A 20396-nucleotide genomic window follows, 5' to 3' on the forward strand; every position below is an offset into this window, starting at 1 on the left:
TATGCACCATCGGCAATTTCGGCATTGGCCTTGGCAGTTTTGCATTCGCAGTGGGTGGTACCAATACAATATAGAGAAATTACCCTAAAAAAAACCGAGTGGCTGTCTAGACGATCCAAACAACCACACAATCAACCCAAGTGGAAAATTAAGCCAGCAAAAAAAATTACCTTCTCCCGCGTGACCGCTCCATTCTCCCCCATTGTGAGCCTGGTGACCTAGATTATCGATTGTCCCTCCCCCCCTTTTAGTTTAAATCGGATCTATGCCAGGGAGTTGATGACGTGAATCCGGGTTACAGCTCGGCTATTTCAAATTGGAAAAAAACACCTCAAGGCCAAGGTAATTATAGGTTTCAGTTTGGATTCTTGGCTCATATTTATATGGCTTGGCTTAGGTCAGGAAATTTTTCTTCGCCACCTCTACGAGAGCAATTCGCATGGAATTTTATCAATTTGCCACATGTAAAATCCGCGACGTGACACTTACCGCGGACGGGGTTTGGTAAGTGCGAGCGCCATCCAGGCAGTATTCATTACTATTGAATTTCCTGATAGCTTTCAGGAAATTGTCATCCGGATTATGCACTAAGACATTTTACCGATTCGGACCTTGATCAATCAAACAAATCACACTGAGCACCTTCGACCTTCGTACCAAATAGAAATTATGAGTTCAAAACCTGTTCCGTCCGGCTAATCCGGCACGATTTGTGGTTGAAATAATGGCAAATTACAGACTTTCGCCGGATTCCAACGCAGTAATCTATTATTAATATTACCGGCCATAAAAGGACTTTTCTCATTACACATTCTCTTCTGGCACTGCGATTTGCAATTGACCGAAACTACTATCTACGGCAAGGTCACATTGGAAGGTTATTCTCTGCGTCAATAATAGCCAGTAATAGACGTATGCACGTCTGGAAATTTACTCAAAAAGGGGGAAAACCCACGCAGGAACTCCACCGAACGTGGGCAAATCTGAGTGAAATTTATTTCCTTAATGCGTAAATACGCCCACATGAGGAGAAGAAAGCCAGAGGTGGCAATAACGACGTCATTCGAAAGGGCTGAATGACGTTGAATGTAGTATAATATGTAGGTTGAAAAGGGTGTATATTTGCATGAAAGTTAGAAATAATTCAATGTTTTGAACGTGGCCACGTAGAGCAAAACGATCCGCTTCAATCAAGTTAATATACAAATTAGACGTGGCATGTGCAATTCAAATAAAATGCGACAAAGCTAGAACTTTGGCTGATAGATGAATCAAAAAAAGACGGAAAAAACTGGAAAACAAGATTAAGAGAACGAAATTAACAGGAAGAGGAGGCATAATTAAAACAAGATTGCTAATAACGATAATCTATGTACGAACTTGAAGGACACTAATTTTCGTCTTTGATCTCAATATGAAAATAATGCAAATGGTGTCACTTTCAAACACCTAAGTTAGGACCAGTTTTCCAATGTCCTGCTAAAAATTTATATAGGGTATGTTGCCAGCGTATCAGCCTAAGCATGAGGAGCTATTGCCGACGTTTGGTGAACATATGTACTCAATTCCATTGTAATGGAGGTACTGGCATTTTACTACAGTTCTTTTAAGTATTTCGTGAGGTATAAATACAACGGATAATAAAATTAAAATGTCTAAAACGGAAAGATTATAAAAAAATTTACTGAAATCCTTACTACTGTCCCTATTAAAACTGTTAGTTGCAATTTAACTTAAATTCCAAAATCGCCTAGTACGTCTGCCAGTTATCTATTAACTGACCACTGGTATTCCCTAACTGAACGTTGAAGAACTAGTCGTTCGACCCTTTAGGTCCACATTATTAATGTGCTATTATGTTTGGCACCGAGCTAGATTCCAGAAAAACTAGCGCTATAAGATAATCAACCTATTTACGCCCTCTTTCAACATTAAAAAAATATATTTAATAAAAACATTTACTTTTAATATTATTTAATATTACGAAAGTTTTTTAACCATTTTTTCTTATTTGCCTAGACATATACTGCAGGACATGGAAAAGAAAACACGTCGTAAAAAAGGTTTTGTTTAAATAATTTTTGGTATTCTTGTTTGTTTATGGGAACACAAAAAACGATTAAATTTTCAAACATATTTATCAAAGTATCTACGAGTTATCAGGAATCAAGAATTTTAGGTTTTTTTTACTAGAAAAGTTGTAGTAAAATATGATATATTGGTGTATAGTGCAGTTAGAAAGTACTTTTACATTAGTCAAATATGCCTAAATGAAAAACAAAGCGAGTTTGGGAAAAGTCGAAAGGTGGGTCTACGAGAGGCTGTTTGGTCAATTAGGGAAATCGCTACTAGATTCAACCGTAGTGTAAACACTATAGCGATATGATGTCAGGTATGGTTCCAATAAGAGCAAACAGAGAGAAGAAAAGGTATTGAACGATCCTGAAGATCTACAGAACGCCAAGATCGCTGTCTTCGAATTATGGCCCTAAGAAATAGGTTCCTTTAATCGAGAACGCTGGCCGATCAATTGCTTACTGAGTATAAAAAGCCCATTGAGATTTGGACCATTTATCGCTGGATAAGAAGTTTTGACTGATTTTCTACTGATCCAATCTTGTGTTACCCTTCACCTTAAATCATTGTCAAAATCAACTGCAGTGGTGCAGAGAATTTGAATCTGGAATGGGATATTATCGTGTCTAGTAACGAATCCAGATTCTGTTCGAATATGCATGATGCTCGGGTAAGAGTAAGAAGAAGACAGGGTGAAAGACAGGATCTTCAGTTTACAACACAAAGGCATGTCCATCAGACTGTTGGGGTAGTGGTTTGATGTGCTATTGCATATGATAACAGGTCACCTTTACTTTGCAGTAGAGGCAGTATGACAGTCCAACGATACATCCAAGAAGTCGTGAAACCTCATCTTGTGCTTTATCTGGAAACTCTTGTTATCCAGTTATCCAGCAAGACAATACACGACCACATGTGACTGGAGTGACTATGGACTTCTTTCAACAAAATGCAATCAATTTGCTACATTGGCCACCTCGCACTCCAGACCTCTCACCGATTGAACATATATAGGATATTGCAGGTAGACGCATGCAACATTTATTCCATTCCCTACAAACCCTAGCAGCGCTATATCGTGTGGATCAGTTAGCCTGGAATGAAATCCACGAGGAGGACATCAATCACCTCATTAGATCCATGTCTACGTGTGCAGAGGAATGCATAAGGCACCGCGGAGAACTGACAAATTATTATTTTTTTTTGTTTTTAACAATTAAATTTGTTCATTTTTTTAATGAAATATTTGTTTTAGCGTAAGAACGATACATACCAAAAATTATTTAAATAAACCCATTTTTACGGGGTGTTTTCTTTTCTATGTTACGTAGTACAAATTTAGAGATAGCGGATATTTAAAATTTCTAGATTTTTGGAAGTGTTCTTAGTTGTGTACAAAGTGAAACTTTAGGTGTTTAAACTCATAAAAATATGGTTTGTTATGTATATGTGATATAGTCAGTTTAAGTAAAGGATATTTACCTATCGAGATGGGAGTCATCGGATCTACCTCAGACAGAATTTCACCGTAGTGATTCTGAAAGTAAAAGAAAAATTTTGAATGAAAGGAAGGCTATAGGTATCGTTAACAATTCAAATATTGTCATAAACCTGTAAAACCCACTAGAATGATTAAAAATGCATGAACTTATACCAAACTTAAATGATAGAATTAGAATACAATGTCGTCTACTCATTGTTATTCACCCAAATCGTAAATAAAACACCGACTTTCTATGTATATCACCTTCGCTCTCTCACTGACCGATAGATAATCCCAAACCAGTCTGTTATTTACATATCTAAAAATCTTAAGCAACCCTGAGTCAGCCGTATTCAGCATGTCCCTATTTTAAGGTATTCTGCATCCTTTTTTTTCTTTAAGTGATAAGTATAATTTTTTCATATACCCACAAATGCAAAACAAGCTGACACACATCAGTGATACAACCAATATGAAAAAATATCAGTTCTACCGCACTCCGATACCTTATGCGGTGCTGCCCATTCGTTACAGACTTTCTTCAGAAGTGTTACGTTCCATCGGCACTCTTGTCTTTTCCGTCTCTTACCTATAAGTAACTATTTTTTTAGAGGTAACACGAAAGACCCTGCAAGCACCCAACAGATTGCAAATTACTATTCAAAACATTCATGTTCCAATCTCCAACCGTAATTACAGATAGATTAATATTTAAATTATGTAATATGTCTTCAAGAACTTTAATAAAAACATGAGATACCGCTGTCGGAGATTTGTAAATTGCTGCAATAGACAGGGTGTTAATTAACTGTGTCAGCGAATTTTAAGGGCTAATCTCTGGAGAACTTTCAAAGAAAAATGTATATTAACGTGGGTCCGCAAGATCTCGAGACGCAACCACATATAGAGTGGGTCTTTTAAAAGTATAAATGCCAATAACTTGAAAATGGAATGGAAATAATGGAAAAATCCAAAAACACGTGTATCATAATATAATGAGGGACGATAATTGAGACTATGATGAACTAGCTTTCCTCTGCAAAATGCACCCCAGCCACCCCAAGTGATTTTTTATTAACATCACGGGCATGGTTGGGACAGATCGTCGGAAACCACTTTCAATAAGCCTTTCAATGGTACCAAAGTTTCTGGAATTTCGCCCTCCAATGTAACCGACAATGCCTAAAATGTACAATCCATGATAAACACAGCTAGGCGTAGAATTAAATGGTTTTCAATGAGGAATAAGTAATAGAACTGATAATTAATTCAATGGTTTATTGTAATTAAATCAAAGCGGAAGATTTGCCGCTCAATATTAATATTTATTTATAATAGATGTTCGAAATGATTTCCATTATTTTCTATGCAAGCGTGCAAACAATATTCACGTTCTCAGTATATATTGTTATCAAGGAATTAATAATATGTAATGTTAAATGGAAAAAATGACGTATTTTCCTTTCATCGGTATTTATGAATGTTTTTATATCCTGCAAATCGTCGAATCCTATTTATTATCTGCGTTTTACTTCGTGCTTCTTGTCGCAAATTTTCAATCGAAACATGGTTTATTCAATAGCGAAACGGGTTGCAATCGTTTTTATTTATGATGCTGAGGAACGTTATCTTTTACGTACCAAAGAAATATTTGGTCACCGACATCTTGGAACGAACATTAATGCTTCCTACGTTGAGAAATGAATATAAAAATTTGAAAAAACCGTCATTTGAATGGTGAAATCTACTGTAAACTTTTAGAAAATGCTATTGAACCATTGATAGCTAATCCATGAGCTAGAGAGTCAGTAGGAAAAAAATGCCCAATTATGACTGGTCAAAAATTTTCTAAGATTTTAACAGGACGGGATATCGTCACATTGTATTTTACCTGTTAGGCAGTTATTGAATAATAATTACCTTATGAAATGAATTGGAATGAGTAGACCGATAGAGTGGCCTCCTAGGTCTCCCGATTTAATGCCTATGGATTTCTTTTTGTGAGGGCACTGGAAATCTATAGTGTTCAAAACTCAACCAGAAACAGATGAAGAGTTAAGATAGCGAATTATTAACGAGTGTCATGCAATTTCCAAGGCAATTTTTGCCATTGTGCTTTAAGAAAATGTATATCGTTTATACGCTTGCATGGAAAATAACGAACATATATTATAGCAAAATGATTAATACATATTGAGGGGTAAATCTTACGCTTTAACTTAATTACTATACAGATCTAAATTAATTATCAATTCTACTAATTATTCCTGAATGAAAACCACTTAATTCTACACCTAGGTGTCTTACCCATGGATGTTGCATTTTAGGCACTATCGGTTACATTTCACTGCAAAATTCCACAAACTTTGGTGTCTTTAAGAAACTTAGTCAAAATGCTTTCTGACGATATATCGCAACCTTATCCTCCCTGTTTCAAACAAATGACTTGAGCTGGTTGAGTTCATTTCGTAGAGAGTGGCGAATTCATCATACCCTCAATCATCTTCCCCCATCATATTAACATAGATGTGTTTTTGAAGATTTCCATTGCCGATAAATTTTCAAGATATTGACACTTACATTTAAAAAAAATCCACCTTATATACAGGGTATCCCATTTAAAATTTTGTTTGAGATTATTCAAAAACGGTACGTTGTATAAAAAAAAGTCTCAAATAAAAGTTGCCCGGTAAAGAGGGGGACATGTCATGAAGATGGTGACTTTTAACCAAAACGTCATTTTAAGGTAATTTGAAGGGTAACTGTTTTCTAATGACAAACCCGGTTTTTTTAGAGATGCTTGTAGACCGTCAAAAAATGAATATTTTTTATTTGAACATTTTTTTTATTAAACGTTTTTCTGTAGAATTATCCTTGATTTTAGTCCAATTTTTGAGATGGTCGAAATTATTACAATTTTTTTCTAAAAAAATGTTGCAATGCTTACTCTGTTTAAAACTCATTACAAACTGTCTATCTAATCAAAAAATATATATTTTTATTATTTTTTTTTATTTGGAAAATTAATTTAAAATCCTGATTTAAGAAATTTATAGAAGCAAATGTTCAAAAGAATGTCCTTCTTGATTCAAACACCTCTCACCTCTTATTTGAAAAGAATCGTTTACTCTGCACAACATCTCATTTATCAATTGACACACATTTTCAATTCTCCTTTTCATATCGTGTGCAGTTGTTGGTACCTCTGCATGAACTTCGTTCTTTAAAAAATCTCAGAGGAAAAAATATGGTGAGGTCAGATCAGGTGACCTAGGAGGCCAGTTCACTGAACCGCCCCGTGCAATGCATCGATCTGGATTCATTTCGTTCAGAACCTCACGAGACATTCTACAAAAATGGGCTGGACAGTCATCATGTTGATACCACATCACCCGTCTAATCGCAAGTGGAACGTTTTCTACCGATTCCGGAAGATTATTACGCAATAGATTGCGATGCATTTCTCCAATTAAGTTTCCTTCAATGAAGAAAGCTCCAATTAAGCATTCCCCAATAATACCGCACCATACATTCACTGACCATGGTTTTTAATGTTCAACGTCTCTAAGCGAGTGTGGGTTTACAACACTGCAAAAATGGAGATTATGGCGATTCACTGCACCATGATTTGTCAATGTGGATTCGTCCTAACGCAAAACGTTGAAGTAGAAATTTGCATTTTGATTTAATTGCTGCCTTGCCCGATTACAAAAACTGACTTGGTTTGCAAAATCAGATCCATGCAGTTCCTGATATAAATAAATATGGTAACGATGATATTTATTCACCTTCAAAATTCTTTGGACACTTGTCTTTGATATTCCCGAGTCAGCAGCAATTTCACCACAACTTATATGGGGATCGAAAGCAACAGCTGCAAGAACTGCTATTTGATTGCCGTCATGTGTTACACCTCGGGAGCGAATACGTTTTTTTCTTTCTAACGATTTTGTTTCTTTGAAATTTTTAATGACACTGTTGAAAGTTGTCCAACAGAGAACTTTTTCATCTAGAAATTTTTCAACGTAAAGCTCTACTGCCCGAATAACATTTCTTCCAGCTTCTCCATAAATAAAAATCATTTTTAATTTTTCAACCAAAGTGTAACGATCCATTTTAATTATTGAATTTTCAAATGAAAAGAATAGTTTTTGAAGAATTTCATAAAAAACAATTAGATTGTTTGTCGAAAAAAGAGTATCGATTTTCTGTAGACCTTGTTATAAGATAAACTCTAACAAGAGGAAATTGAAGAACATTTTTTTTTCTTTACATAGAAGGATAGTTATGAAAGCACTATATATATGCATTACAAGACTTTTTTTAGAAAAAAAATGCAATAATTTCGGTTATCTCAAAAATTTGACAAAAATCAACAAGTCTGCATTAAAACGTCTAATAATTTTTTTTTCAAATAAATCATACTTATTTTTTGATGATCTACAAGGATCCGTGCAAAAATACGGCGGTGGCTTAAAAAAATTACCCTTGAAATGACCTTAAAATGACGTTTTAACTAAAAGTCACTATCTGCATGACGTGTTCCCTTCTTTATCAGACAACTTTTATTTAATTTTTTTTTACATACAATGCACCATTTTTGACTAATCTTCAAGAACAGCTTTAAATGGGGCACCATGTATAATGACGACATTACCGAAAATTTTGGAAGAACCACGTGGCTGTCCTCTTCTTGACGTTCTAAGTTCCTCGTTTGATTTTTCTGTCGCATACTAGAATTACGTAACCTGAACAAACATATACATACATAGCTTAGTTAATAAATTATGGATATAGCACAATTTATCATTCAAACTAAACAAATCATTCTGGTATTCTATTAGTCGATAAGACAACATATGTTCCTATTAAAAATTTAGCTACATCCTACGTATTTCCAAATTAGCGAAAAAATGTTAACTTAAATAATAATATGCAAAAGAATGTCGCAAAATGTCAAAAGCATCGCCTAATCGGTAATTGTAAAAGTAATCATGTGCAGATCTGCAACGATGACTTAGTTTGGAATTTCCACTGCGACAGATCGGATTTAAATACAAAACTCGTAAAGAAGTTTCTCGCGTCATTGCCGCCCTCGTTTGCAGCTCGTGCGCAACATTTCTCGCTCATACGTTAAGGGTTACTCTCTTCGTTTTTTATGTTTGCTAGTCTAGAATGCAACAAGAAAGTTCGGAATTTACCCAAAACGTTCGCGGTATCATTATTACTACTACTCGGCTATTTCTAGGTTTTTATAATCCGGCCATGCTATTGAAATACACATATGCATATTGTGCTTTAATGAGACCTGAACTTCGACCTCAAAATACCTTCCACCTTTTTAAATGACGTTTCATGTTTGTAACTAGCTAATTAATCGCATTTATTGAGCATTCCAACTGGCTCAAGCCGCTTGTGTTGCATAATACCGAATAGTATTTGAAATGGGACAGCAGGAAAAGGCGCCTTCACAGATTCCATCCGGTCACTCTATTGGGTCAATTCAGCTTTTTAAGCCTTGACCCAAATATGTGGAACTAGTCCCCCACGCAACCGTACAGAAACCGAGAAGGATTCATAAATTGACTGCAAGAGAAACAACATAGATCGGTTGTATAACAATTATTATGTAAATACTCAGGGCATAGTAAATTGTATTGGAACGACCTTGCTTTCGTTTTCTGCTGCAATGCAGAATGTCTACTTTGCATTTTTTTTCAGTTATTGTCGCGTCATAACTTTGCAGTTAAAGTTGACAACACATTGATAATTTAGCCCTTAAATTGCTTTGTGACTCTAGTGGTTTCCGATATCCCCTTCACTGGCCATTGAAAGGATCTCACCCTGTATGCAAAATTTTTCAAATCGCGTACAACTTGAAAACCATCAGTGATCAATTTGAATTGTTAGTTTGAATTCAAGCAGACATTCATTGCAATTTTATCCAAACAGTGAAGCTTCGGGCGTCTTCCTTTCATTCGGTTGCATTTATATTTGGATTTGGATGTAAGAGGGAGAGGGGGGTATTATTTTATATAAATGTATTACATTTATTCTGCAGAGTTTTCTGTATTTAACTCTATGAAAAATTATATTTTAAACAGGAACAACTGAACAACCTATTAATGTTATTTTGGTTAGCGTAGCTGGCCTAACCGCATCAGTGAAAATTATAGTTCCAATAACATGTTTTTGAAACGAAATGATGTCATGCATGAACTCCAACACTTTCCAAAACATACTATAATGTTGACAATCGCTTCACTTACACTACAAATCTGAGCCTTATAGCATAAGGAAAACCGTTCAGAACCTCTTGAACACTTTTGGCTCGTTTCGTGAATAACCTGTTGTAGGTGGGCAGTTTACCCAGAATGCCGGCCAATATCGGCAATAAAGCATCGGGTTCCTTAACGGTATTCCCCTAAAATAATGACAAATTTTTCGAGGTTTATGCAAAATATACACACCCAATTGTTTATACAAGTTGTAAAAAATTAGTGGGTTAACGTGCCAGCGGGCTGATTCTGGTGACCCCGAAGACGACAATCGTGAATTTTAAACACTTATCGGACAAATAATTACCACGGCTCGTTGCGTGTTTGAAACACTGTTTAGCGTGTGATAAATAGTGAACTAAAGATATTCAACGTGTGCGTCACAATAATGATGGCGATTCTTGTTTGTGGTGGGTACCGCCCCCGTGACCATCAGCAATCAGCAGGCAAGGTGACACCTGCAGAAATTCCCCAAAAAAGGCGAAGGATAATCAAGAAAGAAGCGGTCTTGGCAAAGCCCATCGTGTGACCTTTCTCCCTCCTCCTCTGGACAGTATGTAGGTCAGCGCGGATCCAGGACCAATCGTAGAGCGCAGTGGCATCACGTGGATTTGTTGTTATCATCAGCTGTGGCCGGGCCGCTATGTTCGATTCCATGGAGCGTGCGTTCCTGCGCTCTCAGTTTCTCTTTGTTAGCACACTGCGGTTCCAAATTGGTACCATGGTGTGCCAAAACACAAATACCGGCACCGACTTGTAAATAAACCATACAATGCGAATTATTGATACCTCGGACGTTTTGTATTGACATCAGTGGCCAGATCGTTAAATATAAGGAGTAGCAGTCTTCCGAGGAATGACGTCCAAATGACATGTATTTTCTGACATTGCACGTGGCTGGACTGTATCGAGCGGATTATTTTGACGTCGTTTCTAGGGGTCTATCGATTCTCCAAATTCAAATGTGAGTTATGAGCTTTGCAGATTATGAGGGTAGCGAAGGGGCAAGGAAACGAACGATTTTGTTGAAGGGACATCGATTCTATGAAGTCAAAAAGAGATTAAAGGAAGAACGGCGGAAAAATGATTGTAAAATCCTTGAGAAAAACTGATGGAATGGACTGAGAGATGAAAATTGGCTCCACAACGGCAAAACGCTCACTAGGCGCTACACCCATGGAGAATTGTTTAGATTAGTTATGGTTACTTCGGGTTAGTTGAATGCCACATGAAAGGGGACATCAGAAAGTTTCGAATGAGTCAAAAACTGAAGTTTAAAACGGCCAAAGTAGCCTATCACATGTACATGACCAAAATGAAAGGCTAAACAAACTGATCTAAATTTTGGGATATTAATTTACTTTAGTTTTAAAACGTACAGACCTGAATAAATTTTTTTGAAACAACTGCATATTTGCCAATTTAAAAATTAACAAATGTCATTGAATTAACTGAACTAACCTGAACTAACTTTACGTTCGGTTAGGAAGGAAATGCTTTGATTATATTCACTTCAAAATGTGACTACCCATGCCACCGTATCCCGGAAATATTCGAATTAATCTGACTAACCAAAATCACATATCGTTATTTCGGTCATGAATGAATCCCTCTAAACTATTCCGGAAATTGCTTATATTTCTATTTTTGTAGTGAACGCGAAAATGTTTGATGAAGAAAAACTCATGTGAACAACTAACCGAGAGACAACCCCTGATGCCCAAAAGTAACCAAACCCAAGGAATCACATTCCGATACCCCCTGCGGATGCCAGCAAACTGGTTTTGTCGTACTGGTCTCATCAGGTCGACCCACAGTGGCCAGGACAAAGATAGAACTAGCGTTCGATCAGCTGTTCTTGTTACGGCATCGACACAAGCCGGCCGGTCGCCGCATCAGTTGTTGTTCAGCCGTTGTATTGGCGTGTTATCAACGACGGACGTTCGCTCTCAAGTATGTGCATATCCTACGATAACAAAATCATAGAGTTGGTTCTTGATGTGTCCGTAGAGTGTTTCAGCCCGCAACAGGAGTCCGTTCAGAAATTGTTGGTGAGGAGACTGTACTTTACCGACCATCACGTAGTTCTGTGAATGCACCCGTTTAATTTGCAAAACAGCTAAATTTTTTTCGGACAATTTGGCGAAAATGTCAACGGGAAAAAGAATCGCGAAGAGGTCGATTATCGGGACGCGCGTGTGCGCCCCAGGGGAGGACGGCAAGTACTACTCCGGGGTCATTCAGGCGGTGAAAACCCCCGCGAGCGTGGAGATTAACAGTAATTGCATCAACCTTACGCCGAACACCCGCTACACCGTCCGGTTCGACTCCAGACAAGGGAACCTGGGAAGGACCACCGCCGAATTCTTCGAAAACGACCTCATCGGGCCCGGGTTCCAATCGGTGCTGGGCACAGAATTAGTGCCCCAGCAGAAATGTTTCGTCACATTTAATGGGCGCGAAATTTGCGGGGAGGTCATGAAACACCACCTCGAAACCGACGAGGTTATCATCCGAATCCATCCCACTGGAACTGAGGTACGTTATCAAAAAATCAAAAATTATTTCTTCGTCGGCTCTTCACTGCAATAATCACCAAGCCGATCCTTCAGGTCCAACCATTTCTTGCGTAGAACACTGCGTAGATGGTCTATAGGCGCATGCACGGAACTGCTACCAGAAGCACCTAATGTGGTACTATCGGAAGCTTTTAATGAACGGCTAATGATAATTGTTAAACTGTTTATGGCGTCGTTTGCCTCTTATCAGGCAAAGTTTCCCAGATTTCAGTAACGAGATTTTAATTGCAGAATATACGATTCAGACGTTATTGTGAATAAAATTATTATCATTGTTACCAATAAAGGCAAATGCAACGTGTAGCTTATACGTCGAGTTTATCTCGTTCAAACACTTACTTTAACGCAAGAAAACTGGACCCTTAGGATGACCTTCTGTTTTCGCCCTGGGATGCTTTGGGACCCGTGGCTTCATTTGTGTCGCTTCTGTATGTCTTATTCTAGGATAATACGAAGAATATCACGTCATCGTCTAAGCGCAAAAACAAATTAATACCGTGTGTTTATTATCCAACAACTCGGCGGTGCTACGGAATATTTTATTTTTATCGATCATAACAATAATACCTACATGGTCCATAGTATATGCCTGCACTTGCCAAGACATTGCATGTTGGACAAGGACATGATTCTCTATATTAGCAATCCGTTACGAAACTACCTGGATTAGCGACCGGTGCCAATAATCGGCTTGGAACGTTCTACAGGATGTATTATTGACCAAATTGACATTGAACAGATTACGTAATGGATGAAACCCTATGAGGTGCCAGTTTATGTTTCAGATCGAAAATGAATAACCTGCAGTTCTTCAAAAATTCCAACATATCTTGTGAGACCAATAACCACATATTTATTTATTAAAGCACCTTTAGCATTTGCACCCACTCTTTGCCCAAGTTTTATGTAGTATTCTGCTCTAACATTCGGGTGTTAACACGTTCAGCGTCAGACCGGTCAGACTCAACGTTGAGAATTCTATCTAGGGACCGCTTAACAAAGTGACTAACTGTTACCGGTGTCTGACGTGTCCCAAGACAATAAACACGTTGATTCGGTGAGACAAATTGGACAAATTCTAAGGAAAGTGTTGACTGGTCCCAACAAATATTAAAAAACCTCAGCAAACAAAACAGACAAAGTCAGAGAAACACCAAATTTGCCCCAGATTTAATAAACAAACAGGAACTGATTGGAATTATTCAACAGGTTCGGACGTTATTTAGATGATTCACATAACTTGAATAAGCGTGTTATCAATAAAACAATTGATTTTGAATTTATCTGTAAAGTTTGTCTCAACTAAGCCAATGCATGCGATTAAGTCCATAGGTTTTTGAACACTTTCCGGATGTTTTGTTTTTAATTAGCGCAAGTTATAACTTATCAAATCTTCACAGCTACATCAAAACTGAAAGTGGCAGTCACTTTTCTGGGAAAAGTGAACTGAAATGACCGTCAATGGAATAATAAATTATCTGAAAATTGGGGGATTATTGAGGGATATATGTTTGAAAATAAAAAAGTTAAAATTTTTTATGATAATTTTTTTAACTGAGCCATAGCTACGTCAAAATTAACAGGCGTAGTCGTTTTTCTGAGAAAAAATAGATAAAGTAAGCGTCATATTGAAGGATTTATCTTAAAAAATAAGAGATATGCAATTGTTCGATATTTAAAGGTTTTCCGAACTGGGTTACAGTTACGTGAAAATTGAGAGCATTTTGATCCGGTAAGCGGCAATGAGAGTCGTTTGTGACTCTGGGGTCCGGTAACACGATTAAAAATTGGCTGACTTAATCCAAAAGGATGCACACAGTTTGGCTTATAAAAATGATCCTCAAATCAGCGAAGCTTTCGGAATCCTTCGTCCTTCATTAAGTCCAAAAAACGTTAAGTAGCTTTGAACAAAATATTTTGAAATTTTGTTCTTGATTTTTTTCTTTAACTTTCTGGTATCTCGAAACGCACGATACCCGATCGACTAACTTACAACATTCTTAACCGTGTTTAATATTAATAATAAACCGATCGAATCAGATACACTTGAGTCAACATTCATTGTTCAACAAACAATATTGCCACAGGCATATAAGCAATACTGTCTTGACAAACATCTGTGCGATGGCAAGAGGTGTGTCTTGACGAGCATAATTCGTCCTAAAAAAACAGTACAGTTATGGTTAAGCCAGATTCTACAAATCGATCAGCTGTGCGAAGCCACCTTCAGCTGATTAGATCTAGTAATCGTAACCTCTTCATATAAAACAACCCTCGGCGGATCAACAACAATGTCATGGGGACAAACCGAGGCCTTCTCGCTTTACCACCCCAACCGTTTTTGAATACATTAATACGCTTTTTTTAAACTATTTTAATCGAAAATGTGAAAAATGCAGTTGTTCTTAAACTGGAGACTAATCGTTGGTTTTGATTATTGCCTCTCGAGTCTCGGCGATCGATCACGTTGGAGATGAGGCTCAAACCACACATTTAGGCCTTCAGTCTTAGCTTCGGTTCAGAAATTCCAGTCACTTTCATATATATTTTTTTTAAATAGAAAACCAATGAACTGGCACCAGTCGAAGAAATCTTGGGCTCTATAGTGGTGGGTGCGTGATTTAAACAGTGAGTGGACTTTAATAATAGGAAAAGGATTCCACAGACTTCCTATTTCAAGCATAATTGTTGAGATTTGCATCTAATCAGGTTACGTATGCTATTGCGCAGTGATCCACCTGTTACCGCTGTTAGAACCGCCAAGGCTGCTTTCACAACTTTCCCCGCTTTACTTTCACGCGTTCGATTTAATAACCAATTATCTTCTTAAAAATATTCTTCGCTCGACCGAATCCCTACATGAGTCCTGATATTCCTAATTATCCATGCACGTTTCTCGTCGGTACCAATAAGTTCCTATCGGAACAACATTGCGAGCAAATCAATTTTTATCCGCGAATTTTACGCAAATTTGCAAGTATCTGGGTCGTTCCCCATAATTTTCTAAAATAAGTGAAAGTCCAAGTTCTATGGTTAATAAAGCGTTTCCAAATCTACAGTTGGCACATCTCTTCTTCTCACAGTTTTGGCATTGTTCCTCGCGGCCAGTTGCGACATGGCCGCCGAGATAACCAGATCTAACACCCATTGACGAGGATTATTAAACAATGACAGAAAAACTAGTTCCAGTCGCAATGGTTCTTGCTGCCGCACACATCACAAAACGACGTCATAGTTCTTGCGAAGGCTACCTCTAAAAATACCAGGGAAGAGAGGTGGTGCGGTTCGCGTTGACATCATTTTGGACCATATGCGCAGATGATTGTCCCGAATGCTCCCGTGACGAAAGGCAGTTGCATTGCCGTAAAACAGGACGCGGGGTCGAGTTGCCCTAGAAACCCGGCGGCAGGCCCGGAAAAGCACGCGTCCGACCCGATTCAGTATCGACCTGTGACCTACTTATTTTAGGCAACACGTGCCCCGCTTGCGCGTATGTCACATCGACCTCCCAAATTTCTGGCATTCGAACAAAGAAAATTCGGCGATCCAGAAGGTATCCAGGCAAGCGCGGCAACGCCGCGCCTTGCAAATATTAATGCATCCAACAACTATCCGGGTGGGAAAGCGGGAAAGCCTCGATTTTCCCCCACTGCGTTGTAGTTGATTCGCTGAGGGTTGTTGTATACAAAGGGGGGAACGATCACTGGATCTAACCAGCTGAAGCTGGCTTGGCCCAATTGATCGATTTGTAGAATCTGGCTTAACGCACAACGGCATTCTTTTTTAGGACGGATTATGTCCGTCAAGACACACCTCTTGCCATCGCACACATCTTTGTCAAGACAATAATGGTTATATGCTCGTCGTAACAATGTTTGTTAAACAATGACTGTTGACTCAAGAGCCCCGGTTGGTTCGGAATATTATTGTTATTAAACACGGTTAACACTGTTGGAACTTAGTCGATCGGATTTTATGCGTTTTGCGATACCAGGGAGCTTTAAGAGAGAAAAATATATGCAAAAATTGGAAAATTAAAATTGGAAACTTTTGTATTACGGTTAACATGCAAATTGGGGAAACCGCTTATCAGTGGGCTTTATACTGCTGATTTAATTCACGTCAAAACCTGATAAATAGCTTATTACTGATAACATTTTTTGATTTTACACTGTTATCAGAGGGCGGATTCCATATTTCCTTTAAAGTATCTGTCGATATCTAGATTATTACTATTTACTTTTCGACGGATATTGAAATATATTGTTGCAAAATAACGATAGAAATGTTGTATTCATGAGTACATTTTTAGTAACAGAGTAGCAAGGCTGTTAAAATGTTTTTGATTATTATGACGATTTACTGAATAGGCAACGTTCAGTCGTCAGTCTTATGGAAATAACGACAAAAACGTGGCTCAGTTTACTTGAGGGCAATATTTAAAACTTGTATTAAGCAGTTTATTAGGTCTTGCATTTGTGCAAATTGTTTTAAACCTAAAGAACATGAGAGGTTCGGCGAGTCCCCAATAATCGCTCTTTGGTGAAATATTTGCCAAACTATTTGCATTATGGCTGTGAACAACTAATATGTTTAGAATCCCAGGGGTTCTATTAGATTCGAAACTCCCGCGCCCCGGCATCAACCTGACATACGTCGGTTCCGGCGCTGCTAGCGCCGGAAGGTGGGAGCGGAAAATAATAGAACTTCTGGAGAAAAGGGGGAATACCCTAGAATATATAATCAAGACACGTTTTAGCAGCTCGGTGTTAGTTCTTAAGCTGGTTTGAAAAAGAATAAATGTGCTACAACTAAAATACCCCGCGGGGCTTGTTAATAGCCAAAAACCATAGAAGAATACAGTCCACTCGCCAACATTTGGTCCATATCGAGCTGGATGTCACTGGATGAAAAAGATGACACGTTTTTTCTACCACCCGATCGAAATCCACATCGATCTTGTTGTGTCTACCTCCCAAGCAAGTCAGTAGTATTGCGATATTGCTGAATCCAAGGATTGGAGCATCCCGAGAAACAAGGAAATCTTGTTCGGAGTAGTTGAACCACAGGACGTAACGTAAGAATAGATTAGAACTTGAGTAGTGTGGCTGCGGTCGCGTGAAAAGAGAGGAAAAACAAAGAATACTCCTTTATCCTCAACCCCAATAATTCGAGCCAGTTTTAATATTGAACTGCACCTCCTAATCTATAAATCCGACACACTAAGTGTCATATCCCAAGACATAGGATCATTTCGATTTAATATCGCAAAAAATTGATTTTGATAACCCTCATTAATGTTTATGTCTTTTGTTTCATAGGGTATTTTGTATAATCGATCCCAACGTATCGAATTAAAATAATCGATACGCCATCATCCCACGTCGATACTCCAATTCAAGTCGATATCGAATTTTCGGCACCCCAAAAATCGATATTTAAAAATCGATTTACAACAAAAATCAAGTTTTAATTTTGAAATCCTTTTTTGAATTTCGTTCAATTGCCTTTGTTTACATTTTATATTTGATTGCATCGCCGCAATGGAAGATAGCATGGCAAAATTAGTGCGCAAGCGCGCTTCTGCCAAGGCGCGTATTACGACTTTCAGGAACTATGTTAAGAGTCTTGAAGAAGCCAAAGAGAATAACGAGTTGACCGAACTAGACATTGCTGAGTTAGATCAACGCATTCATAGAATCGAAGAAGCCCTTTCAGATTTTAACATTGCTCAGAGTTCCATAGAGGAGCTGGCTAATGGGGAAGACTTAGAAAACATATTCAAAGAACGGGACGCCGTAGAATCCCGTTTCTATAAGGCATCCGCAGCCGCGCACTGTCTCATCGACAGATGCGTCAAAAAACCATTAAACGAAAGCGCTCCTTCGATTCATGGCACTGAGCATAGCTCTGTTCGCGAAGCAAAAGGCAAGGTCAAGGTTCCGAGTCTGCAGCTCCCCAAGTTTGATGGGTCCTATGACAAATGGGCCATGTTCCATGACCATTTCGAAAAGGTTATCCATTTGAATGACTCCGTCGACGCGATCGAAAAGTTCCGATATCTCAGTATGTCTTTGATCGGAGAAGCCGCGACGGCCATTGCAGGATTAGACATATCCGCGAAAAATTATGAGGAGGCTTGGGATTTGCTCAAAAGGCAATACGAGGACAAGCCTTTCATGATCCACAAGCATGTTGAGGGAATTTTAGACTTCCCAAAAATTGTAAAATGTAATCATCCTGCTTTGAACTCCCTTTATCGAAATGTAAGCGGTCATTTGCGTGCTTTAAAGGCTCTCGGTCAACCAGTCGAAACTTGGAATAGCCTTCTTATCGAAATCGTTCTTCGAAAACTCGATTCATTAACCAAGGCAGAGTGGGAAAAGGAGCGTGTCGACTCAAACGACCCACCCGAGAATGACGACTTGCTCGATTTCCTCCAAAAGCAATGCAAACTTCTAGCCCGCAAAGCTGCGGACTCGGAGAAACCCGCGCAGGTAAATGTTCATGGCTTATCCTCGGGCAAGCCATCGTCCAAAAGGACAACATTTTCTCATGCTGCCGCGCAAGGTTCGGTGTGTCCCCTGTGCAAAGAACATCACTTACTATATGTGTGTCCAGCGCTTTTGCAAATGCCCGTCCCCGCTCGCATCGATAAAATGAAAGAGTTACATCGATGTTTAAATTGTTTCCGTCCTGGGCATTCTTCCTATGAATGCAAATCCTCATATAAGTGCAAAAAGTGCAAAAAATCCCATAACACATTGCTTCATCTCCCCAAGATCGCCTCCGCGGAGCGTGATAATCCAAGAGCTGAAGCGCCTGCCCAAACAGCTCTCCCTGTGAGCGTCAATCTTTGCCGAACTGATTCTAGTATCACTCGTATCTTGCCAACCGCGGTCGTCCAGGTGCAATCCCCTTCAGGTTCCTTCCAAGATTGCGTAGCCTTATTGGATTCCGGTTCGCAGTCGAATTTTCTGTCAAAAGTCGCGTGTGAGAAATTACAATTGCCCGTGACCCCCACTAATATTCGGGTCATCGGTATAAATCAATGCAAGTCCAATGTCTCCGAAACAACCCAAGCTTGCATTCAGTCCAAGCACACCAGCTTCAAGTCAAGGTTGACATTCTTTGTGTCCGAAAGGATCACTAGCAATATCCCAGCCGAACCCATAGATCTGAAAGGTTTTGACCTCCCCAAAAACATTCGACTTGCCGATCCCAACTTTCAGAAACCCAAACCAATTGATATGATTATCGGCGTTGATTTGTTTTGGGACCTATTTTGCAAGGAACTCCAAAAATATCCGTACTTGCATAAAACAAAATTGGGTTATGTTATCTCCGGAAGGTTTCCATCCATAAATCCAGTAGGGAATTCTACCCTTTGCAACCTCGCTACAATTTCCAACCCCAGGGACACCAACTTGAATCTTGTTCTAAAAAACTTTTGGGAAATTGAGGAATGTCCACAATTCCTAGCCCTTTCCAGCGAAGAGCGTGCGTGCGAAAAAATATTTTCGGAAACCATCCGAAAGGATGAAAATGGTCGGTTCATTGTTACAATCCCGTTCAAAGGGTCTCTAGATTCCCTAGGAGAATCCTTTGAACAAGCCGAACGACGATTTTTCGCCATGGAAAGAAAATTCGCACGCAATCCCGCGTTAAAGGACATGTACGTCAAATTCATGCAAGACTATCTCAATTTTGGTCACATGACCAAAGTGGTCGATGAAGTTCAACCTCCGAAGCACGTTTACTATTTGCCTCATCATGGGGTCCTGAAAAAGGACAGCATGACTACCAAGCTCCGCGTAGTCTTTGATGGATCCGCGGTTACATCTACTGGCATTTCTATTAATGATGTACACATGACTGGGCCAACGATTCAGCCAGAACTATTTTCCACAATGCTGAGGTTCAGAATTTACCCCTATGTGGTAGGAGCTGATGTTTCCATGATGTATCGACAGATCCTCG

The 20396-nt window shown here is 38.7% G+C and overlaps 2 protein-coding genes across 6 annotated transcripts in view; one reads left to right on the forward strand and one right to left on the reverse strand.

The window, feature by feature from the left end:
* LOC136341984 (uncharacterized) overlaps window positions 1–20396 on the reverse strand; it is a 305269-nt gene that overhangs the window by 249192 nt on the left and 35681 nt on the right. Inside the window, exon 2 of one of the 4 annotated variants that reach the window (XM_066287416.1) lies at window positions 3559–3613. The exons of the other annotated variants lie outside the window; for them this stretch is intronic. The gene's annotated coding sequence lies outside the window, so the exon portion shown is untranslated. The remainder of the gene's footprint in view (window positions 1–3558; window positions 3614–20396) is intronic. 4 annotated transcript variants of the gene reach the window in all.
* The window catches only part of Glut4EF (Glucose transporter 4 enhancer factor), a 49268-nt gene continuing 40569 nt past the window's right edge, over window positions 11698–20396 (forward strand). The window contains exons 1-2 of one of the 2 annotated variants that reach the window (XM_066287404.1): window positions 11698–11790; window positions 11848–12375. In XM_066287404.1, coding sequence (XP_066143501.1) covers window positions 11986–12375 — 390 coding nt within the window. In that variant the 5' untranslated portion in view covers window positions 11698–11790; window positions 11848–11985. Of the gene's footprint in view, window positions 12376–20396 lie in introns of both variants that reach the window. The other variant, XM_066287405.1, reaches the window with a different exon arrangement.

This window comes from Euwallacea fornicatus, chromosome 11, assembly GCF_040115645.1.
Source record: "Euwallacea fornicatus isolate EFF26 chromosome 11, ASM4011564v1, whole genome shotgun sequence".
In the NCBI taxonomy this organism is placed as follows: Eukaryota; Metazoa; Arthropoda; class Insecta; order Coleoptera; family Curculionidae; genus Euwallacea; species Euwallacea fornicatus.